Source organism: Herpailurus yagouaroundi, unplaced genomic scaffold, assembly GCF_014898765.1.
Source record: "Herpailurus yagouaroundi ecotype Mexico unplaced genomic scaffold, PumYag 196, whole genome shotgun sequence".
NCBI lineage: Eukaryota > Metazoa > Chordata > Mammalia > Carnivora > Felidae > Herpailurus > Herpailurus yagouaroundi.
In genome coordinates, this window is record NW_024412427.1 from 16,062,266 (window position 1) to 16,081,280 (window position 19,015).

The 19,015-nt window shown below is 50.8% G+C and overlaps 2 protein-coding genes and 5 non-coding genes across 8 annotated transcripts in view; all 7 read left to right on the forward strand.

Annotated features, from left to right (window-relative positions):
• Nucleotides 1–3,593, forward strand: part of TMC2 (transmembrane channel like 2) — a 56,851-nt gene extending 53,258 nt beyond the window's left edge. The window contains exons 18-19 of the mRNA XM_040446810.1: nucleotides 985–1,102; nucleotides 2,900–3,593. Coding sequence (XP_040302744.1) covers nucleotides 985–1,102; nucleotides 2,900–3,117 — 336 coding nt within the window. The 3' untranslated portion in view covers nucleotides 3,118–3,593. The remainder of the gene's footprint in view (nucleotides 1–984; nucleotides 1,103–2,899) is intronic.
• Nucleotides 3,594–13,651: 10,058 nt separating this feature from the next.
• Nucleotides 13,652–19,015, forward strand: NOP56 (NOP56 ribonucleoprotein). Of its 2 annotated transcripts, none has more exons than XM_040447497.1 (12): nucleotides 13,652–13,751; nucleotides 13,905–13,994; nucleotides 14,387–14,501; nucleotides 15,057–15,218; nucleotides 15,394–15,592; nucleotides 15,960–16,147; nucleotides 16,225–16,376; nucleotides 16,555–16,655; nucleotides 17,024–17,172; nucleotides 17,402–17,523; nucleotides 17,719–17,856; nucleotides 18,022–18,544. In XM_040447497.1, the coding sequence occupies exons 1-12, from the start codon at nucleotides 13,749–13,751 to the stop codon at nucleotides 18,283–18,285; spliced, it is 1,683 nt and encodes a 560-aa protein (XP_040303431.1). In that variant the 5' UTR covers nucleotides 13,652–13,748; the 3' UTR covers nucleotides 18,286–18,544. The 2 variants fall into 2 exon arrangements, with proteins under 2 accessions (XP_040303431.1, XP_040303430.1); XM_040447496.1 differs by lacking the exon at nucleotides 18,022–18,544 and adding an exon at nucleotides 18,557–19,015 and having other exon boundaries at nucleotides 13,654–13,751.
• On the forward strand, nucleotides 14,826–14,893 carry LOC121012625 (small nucleolar RNA SNORD110). Its single transcript, XR_005782204.1, has one exon. It is a non-coding gene; the product is annotated as a small nucleolar RNA SNORD110 (small nucleolar RNA).
• LOC121012619 (small nucleolar RNA SNORA51) lies at nucleotides 15,705–15,835 on the forward strand. The gene has a single exon (XR_005782198.1). It is a non-coding gene; the product is annotated as a small nucleolar RNA SNORA51 (small nucleolar RNA).
• LOC121012623 (small nucleolar RNA SNORD86) lies at nucleotides 16,718–16,802 on the forward strand. Its single transcript, XR_005782202.1, has one exon. It is a non-coding gene; the product is annotated as a small nucleolar RNA SNORD86 (small nucleolar RNA).
• Nucleotides 17,237–17,307, forward strand: LOC121012615 (small nucleolar RNA SNORD56). The gene has a single exon (XR_005782194.1). It is a non-coding gene; the product is annotated as a small nucleolar RNA SNORD56 (small nucleolar RNA).
• Nucleotides 17,573–17,648, forward strand: LOC121012614 (small nucleolar RNA SNORD57). The gene has a single exon (XR_005782193.1). It is a non-coding gene; the product is annotated as a small nucleolar RNA SNORD57 (small nucleolar RNA).

Genomic DNA, 19,015 nt, shown 5'->3' on the forward strand with positions numbered 1-19,015 from the left:
TCTAAACGAAATCCCAAACTATCCGTATTGCAGGAAGCCTTGTAAGATCGAACAACACGCGTTTATGTTCTGAGGATATTTGGGGGGGGCACACAATAATAACGCCTTCGATCTGGAGAGGTTGCTAATGAACAGGAGAAATTTAATACAACCAGTAAAAATTTCAGTAAAACCAGTACCCATAATAATGCCTACAGTTTAAAGCTAACACAATAAACACTAGAGAAAATATTGTCAAAATGACTTAGTGCTTGTGCCCAGGGCCTAAGGGGTCTCTTAAGCCCCTCGCCACTGTTTCTCTCTCCCTCTCCCTCTCTCCACCAGCTGACTTTTGACTGCTCTTTCTACTCTCCCGGCCCACAAACCCCTCCTACACATGGGAAAGGGCAGACCCCAACCCTCTCTGAGCCTTGTCTTCCTGGCTCCTTGCGCCCCCCCCCCCACTTCTGGAATAATTTCATTTGCCTCGCAGCCACTTCCCTATCCACATCTCCCTCTGTTAATCTCACCATCCTCCTGCCCAGATTCCAGAAAGCCTTGAAATGGAGGACTGGCGAGGTTTCTGTCCTCCCCTGGCCAGATGTTCCTTCAAATACTGTGCAGGGGCGCCTGGGTGGCGCAGTCGGTTAAGCGTCCGACTTCAGCCAGGTCACGATCTCGTGGTCTGTGAGTTCGAGCCCCGCGTCGGGCTCTGGGCTGATGGCTCAGAGCCTGGAGCCTGTTTCCGATTCTGTGTCTCCCTCTCTCTCTGCCCCTCCCCCGTTCATGCTCTGTCTCTCTCTGTCCCAAAAATAAATAAACGTTGAAAAAAAAAATTAAAAAAAAAAAATACTGTGCAAACCTGAGTCTTGGGCTGTCCCTCTTCAACCAGTGGTGAGGACCTACAAGAACTGAAGACGGAGTCCTTGTCCCCCTAGATCTCAACATCCTAGGCTCTGAGCCTCAAACACTCATTTCCCTGAGAACTAATTATTTCTCCCGCAGCTCCGTGAAGTTGAGAAGAGCCACAAATCTGTCAAAGGCAGGACCACAGCCAGAGATTCAGAGGACACAGCTAAAGGCAACTCCAAAAATGCCACCCAGCTCCAGCTCACCAAAGAAGGTAAATTCTAGGGGCGAGTGGGAGGCTCAGTCGCTTGAGCATCTGACTCTTGATTTTGGCTCAGGTCATGATCTCACGGTTCGTGGGTTCGAGCCCCGCATCGGGCTCTGCGCTGACAGCTCGGAGCCCGGAGCCTGCTTCCGATTCTGTGTCTCCCTCTCTCTCTGCCCCTCCCCTGCTCATGCTCTGTCTCTCTCTGTCTCAAAAATAAATTAAAAAAAAAAAATTTAGTGTCCAGGGATGAGATGCAGAAGAGTGACTGGCTGGCAGCTTATCGTAAAGCTGAAGAAAATATTTGAAATCTTCTCAGGTTCCCACATGGGACAGGAAATGGAGTAAATGCGATGTTATGTTGTAATTTCACCAGCAGAAGTGAGACCAAAAAATGGAACGGACGTATCTGGGCGCCAATAGACTTAAGTGTGGAAGGGGAAAAAAAATAGATGTACAAAAGGTTTTCTATGAGAAACCAAGGAACGCACACTGGTTTGGCAGTGGTAGTGTCACGGCCCCCACAGTCCCAATGTGCCTGTCCCTCTTACCCACTCCTTCCCCGCCCTGCCCCTCTGGCTGCTGCTTTCAACCCTGCCCTTCTCCAAATTTGAGTTTTCAGGGGCCCCTGGGTGGCTCAGCCGGTTAAGCGTCTGACTTTAGCTCAGGTCACGATCTCGGGGTTCGTGGGTTCGAACCTGCTGCCGGGGCAGAGCCTGCTTCGGATCCTTTGTCCCCCTCTCCGTCTCCCCCTCCCCAACCCCCAACCAGACGCACGTGCCCTCCTCTGTCTCTCAAAAACAAACACTTAAAAACCTTTTTTGAATTTTTGTTACAAATCCAAAGCCCTTTCAATTGTGTACCGAGTAACTCAGCACTGCAGTGTTTGATGTTTAAAAAGGTAGCGTGATCTAGAACACATCAGCGGGAGTAGGCTGGCGGGGGAGCACCTAGGAAGATGGCCAGCATTTCATCGGAAAAACTCATGGCCTCCATCGCTGCCCTCACTTAGCTTCTCTTCTTGAAGAATTTGCTAGAATGATACCAGTTACTGTAACAAACAGGCCCAAACAACTAATGACTCAAACACAACGAAAGTTTCCTTCTCACTCCACGTAAAGTCCAAATTGGGTGTTTCACCTGACGGCCACTTTCTTTGCAAGTGACACCCGCAGGGACGCTGGCTCCTTCCATCCCGTGACTCCACCCGCATCAGGTTGGTGCGGGGGGAAGAGGCCAGAGGACACCTGAAAGTGGGGCTGGGCAAAGCCTGGACTTCAGTCACAGGCCACATTCACCCACCGTGAGAACCTAGTCCATTTCTGTGTCCCAGGAACTGGGTCTGGTGAAGAACGTGCCAGCAATTGCCCCGAGGTCAGAGTGAGGGGAAGAGAAGGACACGGGTAAGCGAGAGCACTGGAAATTGGATATGATGCCACACAGGTTGCAAAGGCCCTTCCAGCATTGTCTGTGACCCTGTCAGCCGCCGGGGAGGCTGTTATTATCATCCCAACGTCATGCTCAAGAGAACCCAGGCTCAGGGAGTGCAGCTTAAGGCCAACATTCGAAATCTAGCTCTTCGGCCAGCAGACCATATTCCTCCGGCAGATCCGTTCATGCTAAGGCTAGGCCGAGGCCCAATAGTGGCCCCCAGACACCCAAGGGCCACCTGACCATTGTCACATCACCAGATGGGACTGAAATCCACAGGCCGAGCAGGGCAGCTCCAAAAGGGCTCCGATTCGATAGCGGGCAACTGAAGCAAATCCTCCCACGCCCTCATTCTTGTCTTGGTTCCTTTTCCAGGGACCACGCCTCACTCTGCCGGCCAAAGTCAGACCGCAGGCAAGAAGGCCCAGGATCCTGGGATCTCCAGTTCTGCCGGCAGGATCACGCTGCCTGTCTCCCAGCACCTCCCCGGATCTTGGCCTCCTGGTGTCAGACCAGAGTCTGGCCAACCTCGGCCTCAGACCCATCCTTGGAGGTCAGCCTCTGGAAAGAGCGCTCCCAGACCTCCCCACTGATAGCGGGGATACACAAGCACCATTCTGGGGCTGATCCTTGGGCCCCGCCAGCTCACACACCCAAAACGATATTCTCTCTTCCTCTCTCTCTCTCTCTTTCACGCGCACACACACACACACACACACACGATACCCACGCACGCACGTTCTCTCTCCTCTCATTGAATGTGGGAATTTCAATTACTTAGTCTCAGGCACTTGTTGGCCACCACAACTGGAGGACAATGGCTTCATCCACTCTTAGGGGGAGCTGAGCCTCCCGACTCCCCCTAAACTGCCCTTCCTAGTATCTTGGTTCAGGCAGCCTGGACCTTGAACTCACCATGGTTCTCTCGGCTCCAGACTTTGGGAGGAGGGACCAGGGCCATGATCATCACCATAGACTTTGTCATGGCACCCATGTTGGGACCCTGGTTTCTGCTAGCCTTACTAACTGGGAGGAGGGGCCCACATTCTTAACTGTCAGCCCTATCCAAAGGAGATGAGGCGGTTTAGGGGCGCCTGGGTGGCGCAGTCGGTTAAGCGTCCGGCTTCAGCCAGGTCACGATCTCGCGGTCCGTGAGTTCGAGCCCCGCGTCAGGCTCTGGGCTGATGGCTCAGAGCCTGGAGCCTGTTTCCGATTCTATGTCTCCCTCTCTCTGCCCCTTGCCCGTTCATGCTCTGTCTCTCTCTGTCCCAAAAATAAATAAACGTTGAAAAAAAAATTAAAAAAAAAACAAAAAACAAAGGAGATGAGGCGGTTTAAATAAAAGGTGCAAGAAAGCACTGAAAGCAAAGGTAAATGAGCCAAAGCGCAGCCATGGTGAGTGGGAAGATGGTTCTCCCCCAGAACCCAGCCTGAGGGGAGCTGAGGCCATTAAGCAGCAAAAAATGCATCGGAGCCTTCTAGCAGCAAGGCAACAAGCAAGTGTTTCTTCCAACCGAAGAGGACTTAGATTGCTCGGGGCAGAAAATCCTTCTCAAGCATCAAATTCTAAAAAGAATTTGATAGTCTGCTTATTGTCTAGGGAATGTTGAAGATGGTTTCTCTGAGGAGTTTTGCAAAGGATGCAATGCAATCGCCTTGTCTGGCGATTCGATGTTCAGCTAAGATGCGGTTCTCTGCAAAATGTCTCCTCGGGGGCATAAGCCAGGGAGCCCCAAGCCATGGAGAAGGCCTCGCCAGCAAGGACAGAGGCTCGGCAGGGAGCGAGTCACAGCCCAGGACACTGACAGCGCAGGTATCCTGCAGGTGGTTTCCTCCCCTCCTCTGCGCCTTGTTCCCAGCCCCCCCCCACCCCCCGTGAGCCATGTGGCTTCAGAATCATCTCATGCCTGGTCTCTGAGTGCTCTAAGGGGAGTCCTCTCCCCGACCCATGGCCCAACCACGGCCCCAGGGGTTTTCAGGAGAAGCCCCCACACCTTGGAGGTCAGGCAAAGTCCTGGTGGGGAGATGGAGATTTTATAGAGATTTCATAAGCTATAAATTATAAAATAAGTCCCAGGTTCTCTCCCACTTCCTTCCCCTTCCCAACCCAGCATCAACGCTTCACGTGTGACCTGGAACGGAGTGGGAACGGGGACCACATGATGGGGAGAAACAGATCAGTTCTTTCTCCCCTATCTCCGGGCGAGGCTAACGAAAATGTTTGTGGAACTCAGGTCCAACCCTCAATCCCAGACTCTTGTGTGTCATGTGCCTTCTTCTGGGAGGACACAATCTGGTCCTGAGCTTACTACCTACCTGACCCCTCGACATGGGAATCCAGGCTGCCTAACCCAACCACCCAGGACTGGGAGGTCAGACACCTGACCTTCAGAGTCACCCGCCTACATAATGCCAGCCCCTGGGGAGGGGAACGAGAGGGGCCTGAGTCATCAGCCTCCTAGTGATCCCTGTCCGGCTCCCAATGGCTACCCAGATGCCTAAGCACCCACTATAAACACAAACACACTATCCTTTTCTCTTTTTTTAAGATTTATTTTTGAGAGAGAGTGCAAACGGGGGAGGGGCAGAGAGAGAGGCAGTCAGAGGATCCAAAGCAGGCTCTTTGCTCACAGCAGTGAGCCCGATTCGGGCTTGAACTCACAAACCGGGAGATCATGCCCTGAGCCCAAGTGGGACGCCCAAACGACTGAGCCACCCAGGTGCCCCACAAACACTTTATCCTGTCCTGAGGATGCACAATTTTATGTGAGGGGGTGTATTTGTTGTCTGTTTCTACATAACAGATTACCCCCCAAACTTTGCAACTTCAACACTTAGTATCTCACCGTTTCTGTGGGTCAACCATTTGGGAGTGGCCTTCCTGGGCAGTTCTGCCTCTGGGTATCGCTCAAGATCTCAGGCCGGGCTACAGGCGCCGGAAGATTTGGCTGGGACTGGAAGATTTGCTCTCAAGATGGTTCCTACACATGGCTGTTGACGGGAGGTTTCATTCCCTGCTGGCTATTAACAGGAGACTTCAATTGCTCCCCATGTGGATCTCGCCAGGGAGCTGCTGGGGTGTCCTCACAACACAGCGGCTGGTCCCCACCCCCACCCACGCCCCCAGAGCAAGTGATCCGAGAGAGAGAGAGAGAGAGAGAGAGAGAGAGAGAGCAAGGAGGAAGCCACATGCCTTTTATAGCCTAGTCTCAGAAGGTACACCGTCAATCCTACCACTTTCCATACGTTAGAACTCAGTCACTAGGTCTAGCTCACGCTCAAGGGTAGGAGATTAGGCCCCATCTCTCGAAGGGAGTTATCGAAGAATTTTTGAACGTGTTTTAAAAGGAGCTTTCCTAATTCAAACAGTCGCAAGACTTCGGTCAAACTCTAAAGCTTTTTCGAGAGTTGTCCATCAGAGAATTAGCTAAGGTGGTTCCCAGGACCCTCAAGCAACAGGAATCTTCCACCGAGCTAGGGAGAGAGGCAGGGGAAGAAGGCACGGGTAAGAGAGGAAGGGTGTTGTTGATACAGTGTGGCTTTACAGTGGGGGCGTGTTATTAGAAAACGGTCCTATCTGCGATTCAGCCTACCCAGGAGCCATCAGACATGAAGATCACTCTTTCTTCTTTTTACTCCCTCCCTCCCTCCCTCCCTCTGTCTCCCTCTCTGTCTTTCCTTGGTCAGCTCACCTAAGAACGATTTGAAATAGAAAGTCTATTTAACAATTTATCCAGAGAACTACGGCTGGTGTCTTACTGATGGTACCTTGTTTGTGCATTTCTTACTGGGGGAAAATGAAATGGACACTGGTTTCTATCTGTCAGGGGTTATTTCTGCAGTCAGATCCTTTCATTTCCGATAATCGCGCTCTATGACCATAAAGAACGTCATTGCACACAGACTCACATAAGTAGGAACACATCTTTGGGGAAGATCATGGAAGACACCTGATCTCGCCATGGCTTGCATACTCACAGAAACCGGGGTATGGTGCACCAGCCAGTAAGGGGAGCTGGGCCATGTACCAAGAGCATCCACTCTGCTGGTGACCCTCAATTCAGTAAACTCCCTTCAGTCATTCTCGGGAGAGGCCCACCCAAAGCTGAGACACCCAAGTTCCTATAAGGGATAATAAGGAAAAAAAACCTGCACTGCAGAAAGGGACGTTTGTCCTTTTTTGACCTTGGCAGAAAGTGGAGGAGGAAAAAGTCTCCCTTGAGAATTTATACCCACAAGGCAACCCTCACACAGAGGATCTCAGCTCCCACACCAACTGGGCATTCCCAAAACCTCAAATGGAAAAGTTTAATTTAAAGTGATCTTAGGTTCATAGCACCTCCGAGAAAGAGGGGGGCAGAAAGGCAAAGCAACAACAACAAACAATGTAACGAACAGAAAGCGTGTAAGATGGGAGAAATGGGATATATCAGCAATCAAAACAAACGCAAATAGACCAAGCCCTGCAGATAGAGGACAGAGATTATCAGATGAATATTTTATAATCCCGTGTGCTGTTTCTAAGAGATACCTTTAAAACCTAAGGCTAGAGTCAGTAGGGACTTTATTGCTTTTTGTTCCTAGGGAACAAAACTAAAATACAATCTTCAAAGGCAAAATCACCAGGGGTGTGAGGGCCATCCAATTTTATAAGTTAGGCTTGTTTTTGAGTGCTGAGGATTGCTGTTAAAGACAGCTCTCTGCAGCACTGTGCCAGGTAATTTGTTCTGCGATGCAGTATTGGTTTTAGAAAGTGGGAAGAAAGGCCCAAGATAATGGGTTGGGGCAGATGAGGTATACAGAGCATTACAGACATCTCTGTCACCGGACCATGTCTGCAAAATGAGCCATAGAAACCTGAGCTCCAAATTCCGTTAGAAAGATCCTACAAGTTGACACGTGTAAGACACATGTAAGTCAAGCACGGTGCTACAGGCTCAGAAATAACAGATATGATCACAGGCGTGGACGAGATCAAACATCCTGGAGGGGCGCCTGGATGGCTCAGTCGGTTAAGCGTCCGACTTTGGCTCAGGTCATGAGCTCACGGTTCAAGGGTTCAAGCCCCGTGTCAGGCTCTGTGCTGACAGCTCACAGCCTGGGGCCTGCTTCGCATTCTGTGTCTCCCTCTCTCTGCCCCTCCCCCACTCATTCTCTGTCTCAAAAATAAACAGACATTAAAGGAAAATTTAAGATCAAAAATTTATGAACTCAATGATCTTCCTTGGACGCTTTTCATTCTTCTGTGTGTGTGGAAATATTGTTCATATGTGTAACTCATTACCAAAGACTGTTGCAGGGGTTATTTCCACATCTGAGAAAAGGGCCAAGGAATTCCTGGAAGTCTTTCAAATTCAGTGTGAGGGTTTTCCATTCTAGAAATGAGTGTAGAGTGCCGCCATCTTGAGGTTGTTTCATGCAATTTCCTTTCCTGAAGTTCTCCCTGCGCGCTGGAATTTAAAAAGCATCTTCCATTTCCATAGGTCCCCAGTAGTGTCGACAGGAGTGAAAATTCTGGGCTAACTTACACCGAAATGACACAGTGAGCCACAGCCTGGGCTAAATAAAAGCGGAATAGATGCTATAGAGTATGATTCTTCCCAGTGAATGGACAGTTCTATCTACAGGGAGAAAGAAAAGGCTCCAGGTGCCACACGGCTTTAAAGCTTGAACCTGGGGCGCCGGGGTGGCTCGGTCAGTTAAGCGTCCGACTTTGACTCAGGTCATGATCTTGCGGTTTGTGGGTTTGAGCCCTGCGTTGGGACTCTGTGGTTGGAGCCTGGAGCCTGCTTTGGATTCTGGGTCTCCCTCTCTCTCGCTGTCCCTCCCCTGCTTGTCCTTTCTCAAAAATAAACTTAAAAAAAAAAAAAAGCTTGAACCTGGAACATGCCCGGGCAACCAGCACTCTTGTTCCATCCTATAGCTCGTTTTGTTTTGTTTTGTTTTGTTTTTTTTCAAACATTTCTCTCTTTTTTTTTAATGTTTATTTATTTTTGAGAGAGGGAGACACGGAGGGTGAGCGGGGAAGGGGCAGAGAGAGAGAGACCCAGAATCCGAAGCAGGCTCCGGGCTCTGAGCTGTCAGCACAGAGCCCGATGCAGGGCTCTAACCCACGAGCCGTGAGAGCCGAAGTCAGAAGCTTAATCTGCCGAGACCCCATCCCGATCTCTAAATGACCCACACATTCTTCTCGTAACTACCTAAAACCTCTTCTAGCTGTAAAGTCTTCCCCAGGAACTTCCCCAGGAAGTTGTCTTCCGGTCAGCCTCCCACACTATTGCACTAAAGCCCCTGGTGATGCTCCACTCCTGGGATTATAAAGTCTCCGAGGTCAGAGGTCACAGGTTAGCGTCAATGTCACCGTTGTATCTCTGCTGGATGCCGCCTCTTCCCTGAGGGCCTGGGTAAAACAACGCAACCTTCCGTATTGTTGCACTACACATTTACTTAATTTTTTTTATCTCCTTCTAGAATGTAAACTCTGCCACGGCAGTGACTTGGTTTCTTTACTACGGTATCCTCAGCACCTAGAAAGATACCTAGCATGCTATAGGGACAAAAAAACCTTTTTTTCCCTGGTTTTTGTTGTTGTTTTTTTTTTTTTTTTTTTTGAGAGTGACTGAGGGGGGGTGGGCGGAGAGAATCCCAAGCAGGCTCCATGCTCAACAGGGGCTCGATTCCACAACCCTGGGATCATGACCTGAGCCAAAATCAAGAGACAGATGCTCAACCAACTGAGCCACCCAGGTGCCCTAAAATCTTTTTTTTTTTTTTTTGGATGAATAGAAGAATGCACTGATGCTGTTGCTTCTTGAATACCCAGATTCCTCATCCTGACCCCTGAACATCTTCATTCCTCCTCTGCAAAAAGACGTCGGATCGTACAGCGTCCGAGGTGCCTGCTAGCTTGAAACCTACCTATATCCTCAAAGACTAGCCCAAAAAAGACTGGCTGAATTCAGTTGTTTAGTGTGGCTTCTGAGATGAATGGAGGTAGCTTTGGGCTCGCTTCTCTGCTCCCTCCCCCCACCACTTGCCACCAGCCCATCTTCCTGGCTGTAAGGTGACTGCACGCTGAAAGAAATCACCTGGGCCTAATATAGGGTGCCCGGGTGGCCCAGCTGGTGAAGCGTCTGACTCTTGATCTCAGCTTAGGTCTTGATCTCTGGGTCGTGAGTTCAAGCCCGATGTTGGGTTCTACATTGGAGAAGGAAGGAAGAAGGGAGGGAAGGAAGGGGAGTCCCCTGGGCCTCATGCATATAAGGATGCCAGAGGTCAGGACCACATCAGGATCCACAAGACTGAGCTGAAATGATACAATCAGGGTAGTAAATCTGAGGTTAGGAAGTTCACCGGCTTATGGCACCCCCCCCCCATTTTTGCAACAGCACCTTGCCTCCTTATCCAAAAAGTAAGCAATAGCCCTCACAGTGCATAACTGGATGCTACCGGGCAGTGATGGGTAGCCGAAGTTTTTCAAAGAAAAAGCGGAGGAAATAACCCTTAGAAAGCAGCAACAGGAAGCGGGGAGGCCATCAACCTTTATCACCAATCCAAATAACATGTGGGTCCTAACAGCATCCATAAAGGAAACTAGAATACATTTGGAATTGAATTGCGATGAAAATGTTGCACACCAAAAACGCGTAGACTACAGTGAAACCAGTGCTTTGGAGGGAATGCAGAATCAAAAAGAAAGGTTTACATTAATGAGCCAAATGAACCCACGTTTGCTGACTGATTCATGGTTATGGCTGCTTGGCAAATCATCCCCAAATTTAGTGGCTTTGAGCCACAAGGTCATTTCTCACAATTCTGCGGGTAGATGGGGCTCCAACAGGTGGTCCTACTGCTGGCCTTGTGTGGGGTTGTTTGTGTGGCGGCAGTCAGGCGGTGGCTGGGACGGGAACACACACAATGGCTTTATCTACCTTCTTGGACGGGGACAGCTGGAAGGCTGGGCTCGGTTGAGCTGCTCAGAAAGCTGGACCTGTCCGTGAAGTCTCAGGGCCTTTCCTTCTCTACGAGGTCTCGCAAGCAGAGTAGCTGAATTTCTCATTGGGCGACTCACGGCTCCGAAGAACACAAAAGGCTGAGGCTTTGCCCTGGCACAGGATCACTGCTACCACATCCTATTGGCTAAAATGAATGAATCACAGGCCCAGCCTGGTTCCTCGTGGGAGGACGACACGAGCACCTAATGCCAGGAGGGATGGATCACTGGCGGCCATCTTCGGAGACGAGCTACCACAAGGAGCTCCTGAGACACCAAGCCCTTCATCTTTTCTTTACTTCACGCTACAATGAGCATCTACAAACAGAACGTGACTGGATTCTCTGCCTTAGGAAGATCATTCTGGCAGTGGCGAGGAAGATGGCTTAGAGAAGGGGAAGCCAGAAGTTTTGCCACTTTGGTGGCCAAGAACTGAACCTAGGTAGGGATGAACCCAGCCCAAAGGGAAGGAAGCTATGGTCTCTAATATCACATGCTGCAGAGATGCCCATCGAGGTCAGGATCACGACGTATCAATGAGACAACTTAGTTAAAGAGGTGGAGGTGAGCGGCCCCTGGGTGGCTCAGTTGTTTGAGCGTCCAACTTCAGCTCAGGTCACGATCTCATGGTTCGGGAGTTCGAGCCTTGCACCAGGCTCACCGCTGTCCGTGACGCGCCCACTTCGGATCCTCTGTCCCCCTCTCTCTCTACCCCTCCCCTGCTCGCACTCTTTCTCTCTCAAAAATAAATAAATAAAATAAGAAGCAAGGGCGCCTAGGTGGTTCAGTCGGTTAAGCGTCTGACTTCGGCTCAGGTCACGATCTCGCAGTTGGTGAGCTGGAGCCCCGCATCAGGCTCTGTGCGCAGAGCCCGGAGCCTGCTTCAGATTCTGTGTCTCCCTCTCTTTCTGCGCCTTCCCAGTTCACACTGTCTCTCTCCGTCTCAAAACTGGATAAAAATAAAAATAAAAAAGATTTGTTTAATTTAAAAAGCGAAGAGGTGGAAGTGAGGAAGCCAAAATAGTGTTAGTGGTTACACCACATCCCATCTAATCGTGTGTGTATTTCACCAGTTGAAGTGCTATTCTCTTCCGCCATTTCTGTAAGTTAGCCAAGGGCTCTACCACAGTTCCTTTATAACCAGACAGCTCAAATCTACGGTTAACTTTCGGCTCGGTGACTCGTAGGCCTCTTGAATTTAATCCACAGAAATGTATGTTTATGTATATACACCCACACTATAAATTTGCATGTGTGCATATGGATTTTACATACATACATACATATTTCTATGTATGCTTAGCTGAAGCAAACGTCTTACAGATCAATCCTCTCTGTGACCTACTATTATGTTCTATTCTCTTCCTTCCGATTTTTTTTTATTTATTTATTTTGAGAAGAGAGAGAGTGTGCACAAGCAGGGGAGGGGCAGAGAAAAAGAGAGAGAGGGAGAATCCTAAGCAGGCTCTATACTATCAGCACAGGGCCCAGTGTGGGGCTCCATTCTATGAACCATGAGATCTTGACCTGAGCTGAAATCAAGAGTTGGATGCTTAACCAACTGAGCCACCCAGTGTCCCACATCCTATTTTTCTAATGCTGGCCAAGAATGTCTAAATTAATTCTGCAATCCATTGATGCATTCTGACTTTACCTTGAAAACCCCTACTTTAGCAGGTAAGCACCTGTAACCCCGGGAATATTTAGGATTAAGTACAGAAATAATGAAAAAAATCAGTCATAGCATTAATATTTTCTGTTACATTTTGGAAACATCTAATTTGGTATTTATAATTTAAGAGAATTTAACATACTGATGTATGTAACAGATTAATTTTGCAATTCCTTAAAATGTGAAAGAGTGGGGCACCTGGGTGGCTCCTTTGGCTGAGCATCTGACTCTGGATTCTGGCTCAGGTTACCATCCACCGCCAAAGGTCCAGGGTTGTGGGATCAAGCCCTGCCTTGGGCTCTCCACTGAGTGTGGAGCTTGCATAATATTATCTCTCTCACCCTCTGCCCCTCTCCCCTATTCACGCTCTCTAAAAAAAAAAAAAAATTTTTTTAATGTGAAAGACTAACTGATTCAGATTCATGACTGTACAAGAATATATGTAATAAGAATTTAATCACATTTTAAGCAATATTGAGATTATGAGATTTTAAGGTTCCTCCTATTTTTAAGAGTGAGCTCAGTACTTGGATTTTGCTTACCAAGGAAGTGAATTGCCTAAGAAGAAAATATGTTCAATTTATAAATGCGCTTTAGTTATGGGGATATATGGAATAAAAATCCCCTTAAAATGATTTTTTTTTTGATTTGCCAGCATATTTACTACTTTAGGATAACCAGGTTTGGGGTTTATAGCTCTAATATTCATTACTAAAGCAAAGGGAATTTCAAAAGTCACCAGATTGCCCAGAACCCCGTCCTAGAGGGCCTGGAAGCAGCTCCCATTCACCTGGAACTGGGCGTTCAACGGGGCGAGCAACACGTGGCCCTACCAAAGGAACTGGTTCTGCTTCAGCAGGGGAACCAGAAGCCGACCAAGGAACAGGTGAGACTGTCATTCGTTTCTACTGTATCGCCTGCCGCCCTCATTTTTTAAAGTAATAAACAAAATACAACCGAAAAGCTCGAAGCGGGCCACGAAAAGCCGTTTCCTCCGGGTCTGCGCCATCGCGCCCCAGGCCCCGCTTCCATCCGCGGGAGCAGGGTGGTCCCCGAGTGGGAGGCGGGGACGAAGGGGTCCCGGGAGGCGTGGGGAGCAGAGAGGGGTCCGGGGCTCTAGATCACCCGCGCTGCGGAAAGCGGGCTCGGCAACAGTTTCCGCGTGGGAATAGTCGCCGCGGCCCGCACGGGATCTCCCGCCCGGCCTCTGCCGAGCTCTGCCATCCACAATTCCTACGATGAAGACCTGGGGCTGGAATATTATCTGGGAAAGCGCCTTTCCAAACTGCTTTGCGGCCTGCTGGCCAGGCCGCATCCCGCGCGTCCCGGGCAACCGCGCCGACCCGCGCGGCAGCGGAGGCCGCACGGTAGCCCGCGCGCTCGCGCTCCCAACTCCCGCCCTCCGGGCGATACCACCGCGGCGCACCCCTCCGAAGGCCCGCAAAGGTATCGCCCCCGGTCTCTGATTGGCCGGCGGCGCGGAGGCGTGGCTTCCGGAGCCCGGTTCCGCGCGCCGGAGCCCACTCGCCGCATTGCGAGCCGGGCCAGGAGCGGGCGCCATGGTGAGGAGTGGTAGCGGGTGCGGGTGAGGCGAAGGCCGAGGTTTGGGCCTGAGTTCGGGCGGGAGCCCGGGCCGGGGCGGGAGTCTGCCCTGGGAGCGGGGCCGGGTGAACTCGGGAACCGCGCTGACGCTCGCGCCCCGGCTCCCGTTCCAGGTGCTGCTACACGTGCTATTCGAGCACGCGGTCGGCTACGCGCTGCTGGCGCTGAAGGAGGTGGAGGAGATCAGCCTGCTGCTGCCGCAGGTGGGTGGAAGCGGTGGGCTTGCCGGCCGCGCCACAGCTCCTCGGGCCGCCGGGCCCCGGCATGCACCGCGCGCTCCCACGTGGCCGGTCGCGCTTTGGGGGGTGCGCTGGGCCTGAAAGCTCCCGACCTGGCGGTGGGGACGGGGTGGGGGGGGGGGCCTTACCCCCGCGGGTGTTTTTTTTTGGGTTTCAGTCGCTAGAAGGCACCCCCCCCCCCCCCGGATTGCACCCCGTACGATGAATCCGACCGGGATTCAGGGCCTATATTCGGCTCGTTTTCAAAGCGTTCGGCTGGTTCTTAAACATGCGTGCAGGGCTGAGAACCGCTGCTTTACTGCGCCCTAGAGGCAAGAGCCAGGGAAGAAAACCGCTCATCCTGTTTCTTCCCCAAGGTGGAAGAGTGCGTGCTCAACCTGGGCAAGTTCCACAATATCGTTCGTCTCGTGGCCTTTTGTCCCTTTGCCTCGTCCCAGGTTGCCTTGGAAAATGCCAACGCTGTGTCTGAAGGTGAGTCGGCCACCACCAAGTATCTTACAGAGATAAGTCGATGTTATTTCTTTGTGGTCCTTCTAGAGATAAATGCTCCGTAGGTGAAATCCGGTAGGGAGGCATGGTTTGATGGTAAAGGTGGTTCTCTGGTAATTGTCGAAGTGCTTGGAAAAGGCGGTTTTGATACAGAAGAGCCAAGAAAAAAAGATTATTCCAGAAGGCAAATCAGGCACTAAATGCTTATTTACACAGCGCCCTAGGGTGTGTTGGAGGCTTCAATTATATATTGCACACGCTTGCAATTGGACCTGAGTCCTGTTCCTTCCATGGTTGATGCGGGCTTTGCGGTGATGACGTGAATCTGTCAATCCCCTGAGTGCAATCACTGATGTCTCCATGTCTCTGAGCAAAGCCTGAAGCAAGGAAGGATCTAGGTGTGCCATCCCAGCATGCCCTGTGGGACCAACATAGGATAAGTCTATCACTTAATCAGCATTTAGGGTGACAGGATCCCTTTTATGAGTTAAGCATTCTTCAGTATGTTAGTGGAAGCTCTCTGTTCTCTGCCCTGAGGTGTTGTTCACGAGGACCTCCGCCTGCTCTTGGAGACACACCTGCCATCCAAAAAGAAGAAAGTACTCTTGGGGGTTGGAGACCCCAAGATCGGTGCTGCTATACAAGAAGAGTTAGGGTACAACTGCCAGACTGGAGGCGTGATAGCTGAGATCCTGCGAGGTGGGACTGCTATTAACATTCACTACATTCGTGGCATCTCTGAGGGGGGATCTGGAAACTTAACAGGGTGCTTAGCTTAAGGTTGCTTCTGGGAAGCCCTTCTGCTTGGCTGGTGCCCGTGAGTGCAGAGGTTGGCTTAGAACCTTCCCTTGCTCACAGTCTCGCTCTCCTCCAGGGGTTCGTCTGCACTTCCACAACCTGGTGAAGGGTCTGACAGATCTGTCTGCTTGTAAAGCCCAGTTGGGGCTGGGACACAGCTATTCCCGTGCCAAAGTTAAGTTTAACGTGAACCGGGTAGACAATATGATTATCCAATCCATTAGTCTCCTGGACCAGCTGGATAAGGACATCAATACTTTCTCCATGCGTGTCAGGTAAAGAGCCTGAGTAACCCCTGAGAAGGGGGTCTTTGGCCTGTGGTTTAACTAATTTGAATGCTGAAGTCAGGACTGGCTCCTGCCGGCAGAACCGCGTGGGGTGGGGCTGAGCCTCCTGGTGCTTACCACAGGCTGTGTTCTTACACTGACTGTACAGAAAGAGGAGGCAGAGTAAATCCACCCATATACACCCCAGCCCAGGTGCTTTGCCTGGTCTGTATTGTGAATGGGGGGACACGGAGTTGACGTTTTGAATCTGACTTGTTTCCTGTTCTTCAGGCAAAGAATAGAAATGGAGAGGGTTGAGGCTATGGCTCTGCGACCTGGCAGCTGGGCAGGGAGTGATTGTGCTGGCTTTTTGCAGGGAGTGGTACGGGTATCACTTTCCTGAGCTGGTGAAGATCATCAATGACAACGCCACATACTGCCGCCTCGCTCAGTTCATTGGAAACCGAAGGGAGCTGAATGAAGACAAGCTGGAGAAGCTGGAAGAGCTGACAATGGATGGAGCCAAGGCTAAGGCTATTCTGGATGCCTCGCGGTCCTCCATGGGTCAGTACAGCTTAGTGGCCAGAATAAGTTTGGGGCTGTGAATATCTGGTCTTGCATTCATTCTTGGTGTCCCTTAGGCATGGACATATCAGCCATCGACTTGATAAACATCGAGAGCTTCTCCAGTCGTGTGGTGTCTTTGTCAGAGTACCGCCAGAGCCTACATACTTACCTGCGATCCAAGATGAGCCAAGTAGCCCCCAGCCTATCAGCACTAATTGGGGAAGCGGTGCGTCATGGGGAACACAACATGGGGTTAAAGACTTATTACAACAGAGGTCCATACTGCTGTCTTTTCTGACCCATTGTTAATCTTCCCCAGTTGCACTTGACGACGGGTGAAGCAGAATTATGCAGTTGGTAGAGTGGCAATTCCAGCTTCTCTAATTCCTTGATTCCTTTTCTAGGTAGGTGCACGTCTCATTGCTCATGCTGGCAGCCTCACCAACCTGGCCAAGTATCCAGCGTCCACAGTGCAGATCCTTGGGGCTGAAAAGGCCCTGTTCAGGTACCAGTGAGGGCACCTGCCCACACACAGGTGCCACTTGCGGTGCCCACTGCTTGTTTGGGGATCACGGTGATGGCTGACCAGGGCTCCCTGACCTATACAGACCTCTGCTATGGGGTGATGGCCAGTCCTGGTGTCTGAGTGATTCCCAGGGCCCAGCAAAGGGACCAGATTTCCAGGTCAGCGACATTGGATGCCTTCCCTCTGCCTCTGGGAGCTGTGGGTTGGCATGAGGTGGGGGTGTAGAGACCCAGTCCAGCCTGAGGCTCACTTTGGAGACTGGGGGAGCACGGGAGGGGAGGAGCTGCCTCGGCTGGTGGGGTTGAGATTTCTGATCTTAAACTCCCCACTAAATATTCTTCTCCCAGAGCCCTGAAGACACGGGGTAACACCCCAAAATATGGACTCATTTTCCACTCCACCTTCATTGGCCGAGCAGCTGCCAAGAACAAAGGCCGCATCTCCCGATACCTGGCAAACAAATGCAGTATTGCCTCACGAATTGATTGCTTCTCTGGTATGGGTGGGGGGGTTGGAGGAGAAGGGGCTGGGAGGAGGGGAGGCTGACTACCTAGCAGCTTCTACAATGATGGCAATATTTTTCGTCAACAGCAGTTCACCTAGCGAGTGTTGATACCTTGGGTCTGAGTGAAGCTGAGGGTAGAGGGAAAACGGCGGGGAGTAGCTGGCCCTTTAGGAGCTGACAGGCTTTGTTTACCCACACGCACACACACACACACATCCAGAGGTGCCCACAAGCGTATTTGGGGAGAAGCTTCGAGAGCAAGTTGAGGAGCGGCTGTCCTTCTATGAGACAGGAGAGATTCCACGAAAGAATCTGGATGTCATGAAGGAGGCGATGGTTCAGGTCAGTTTGGGCTTTGCTGGGTGGGGGAAGGACCACCAGAGCTGGCTGTTGGAGGTGATGAACTGGCTAAGCCTGACTACATTTGTAGAGTGGAGGCAAAAAAACTGATTTAATGAGCCTGATCCAATGAAGCCGGAAAGGAGGCCTAGAGAACCTGCAGTCTTCAGGGCCTTTCCAGCACTTTTCTTTGGCCAGGCAGAGGAAGCGGCTGCTGAGATGGCCAGGAAGCTGGAGAAGCAGGAGAAGAAACGCTTGAAGAAGGAGAAGAAACGGCTGGCCGCCCTTGCCCTCGCGTCTTCGGAAAACAGCAGTAGTACCCTGGAGGAGTGTGAGGTCAGTGGGCAGGCCAACCCTCAGCCCAGGGTGAAGGCCCCGGGTGTAGGGTTCTTGACAGCAGAACAGAGGATGTGCTACCTCACATCATGGTCTCGAGTCCAGGCTTTTGGACTAAAATCAGGACCTGAAACATCTCAAACTACCTCTTGATTCTATAGGAAGGAGATAGGTGCTGAGAGAACTGGCTCAGGAGCCCAGAGAGCTGGTTGTAACACACCCGGTCCCTGGGCAAGTGTTCTGTCCTCGGCTGCCTCCCAGGAGTCCTCAACCGGGGGTAGTGTGAATTCCTGCTCTGCGTGTTCTCAGCCGTGTTGTCTGGAGGTGGTAGCATTTCATAGTGGGGCTTGGGGCAGGGAGGTCTCCATGATGTGTGCTAGGTTAGGGTCCTCCCCAGGATTTTCATGCAGCGCCCAGTTTGTCAAGTAGTCTTTCAGGGTCCCCTTTGGAACATGGCATGATGGTTCTATTGTGTGTTTTTCTATAGCTATTTCATGGGCTTAGCAACATATCCTCAAGTGGGAGTCCCCTTGGGGATGGGTTTGCAGCATCTTGCCTATAGTTAGAAATCCTTTCCGAAACACTGGGCGATTTTCACACCATTTCTACCAGTTTCTCTGCCCTATTTAGTTGCTGGAATTTTCAGAGGTGCGCATATTCATACGATGGAAGATAGTTTCATGCCCATTTTTCTCTTTAGGAGGTAAGTGAGAGACCCAAGAAGAAGAAAAAGCAAAAGCCCCAGGAGACTCCTCAGGAGAATGGAATGGAAGACCCATCGGTTTCTGTCTCCAAACCCAAGAAAAAGAAATCTTTTTCCAAGGAGGAGCTGGTTAGTAGTGATCTTGAAGAGACCGCTGGCAGCGGAAGTCTTCCTAAGAGGAAGAAATCTTTCCCCAAAGAGGAACCAGTTAGTGATGCCGAAGAGGCAGCAAACAGGAGCATCCCTAAGAAAAAGAGGAAATTCTCTTCCAAGGAGGAGCCACTCAGCAGTGGACCAGAAGAGGCTGTTGGCAGCAAGAGCAGCAGCTCCAAGAAAAAGAAAAAGCTCCAGAAGTTCTCCCAGGAAGATTAGAGTGGACATTTTCCTGGTGGGGCATAACCCACATGGCATTACCCAACCCATCCCTTATATCCCAATAAAAACAGATTCACAGGA

Excerpts from the sequence above, each read along its gene's own strand:
- NOP56 (XM_040447496.1), top strand. Across the intron at positions 15,593-15,959 it reads ACTTTCTCCATGCGTGTCAG|GGAGTGGTACGGGTATCACT; the intron begins GTAAAGAGCCTG and ends GGCTTTTTGCAG. Across the intron at positions 16,656-17,023 it reads GCTGAAAAGGCCCTGTTCAG|AGCCCTGAAGACACGGGGTA; the intron begins GTACCAGTGAGG and ends TTCTTCTCCCAG.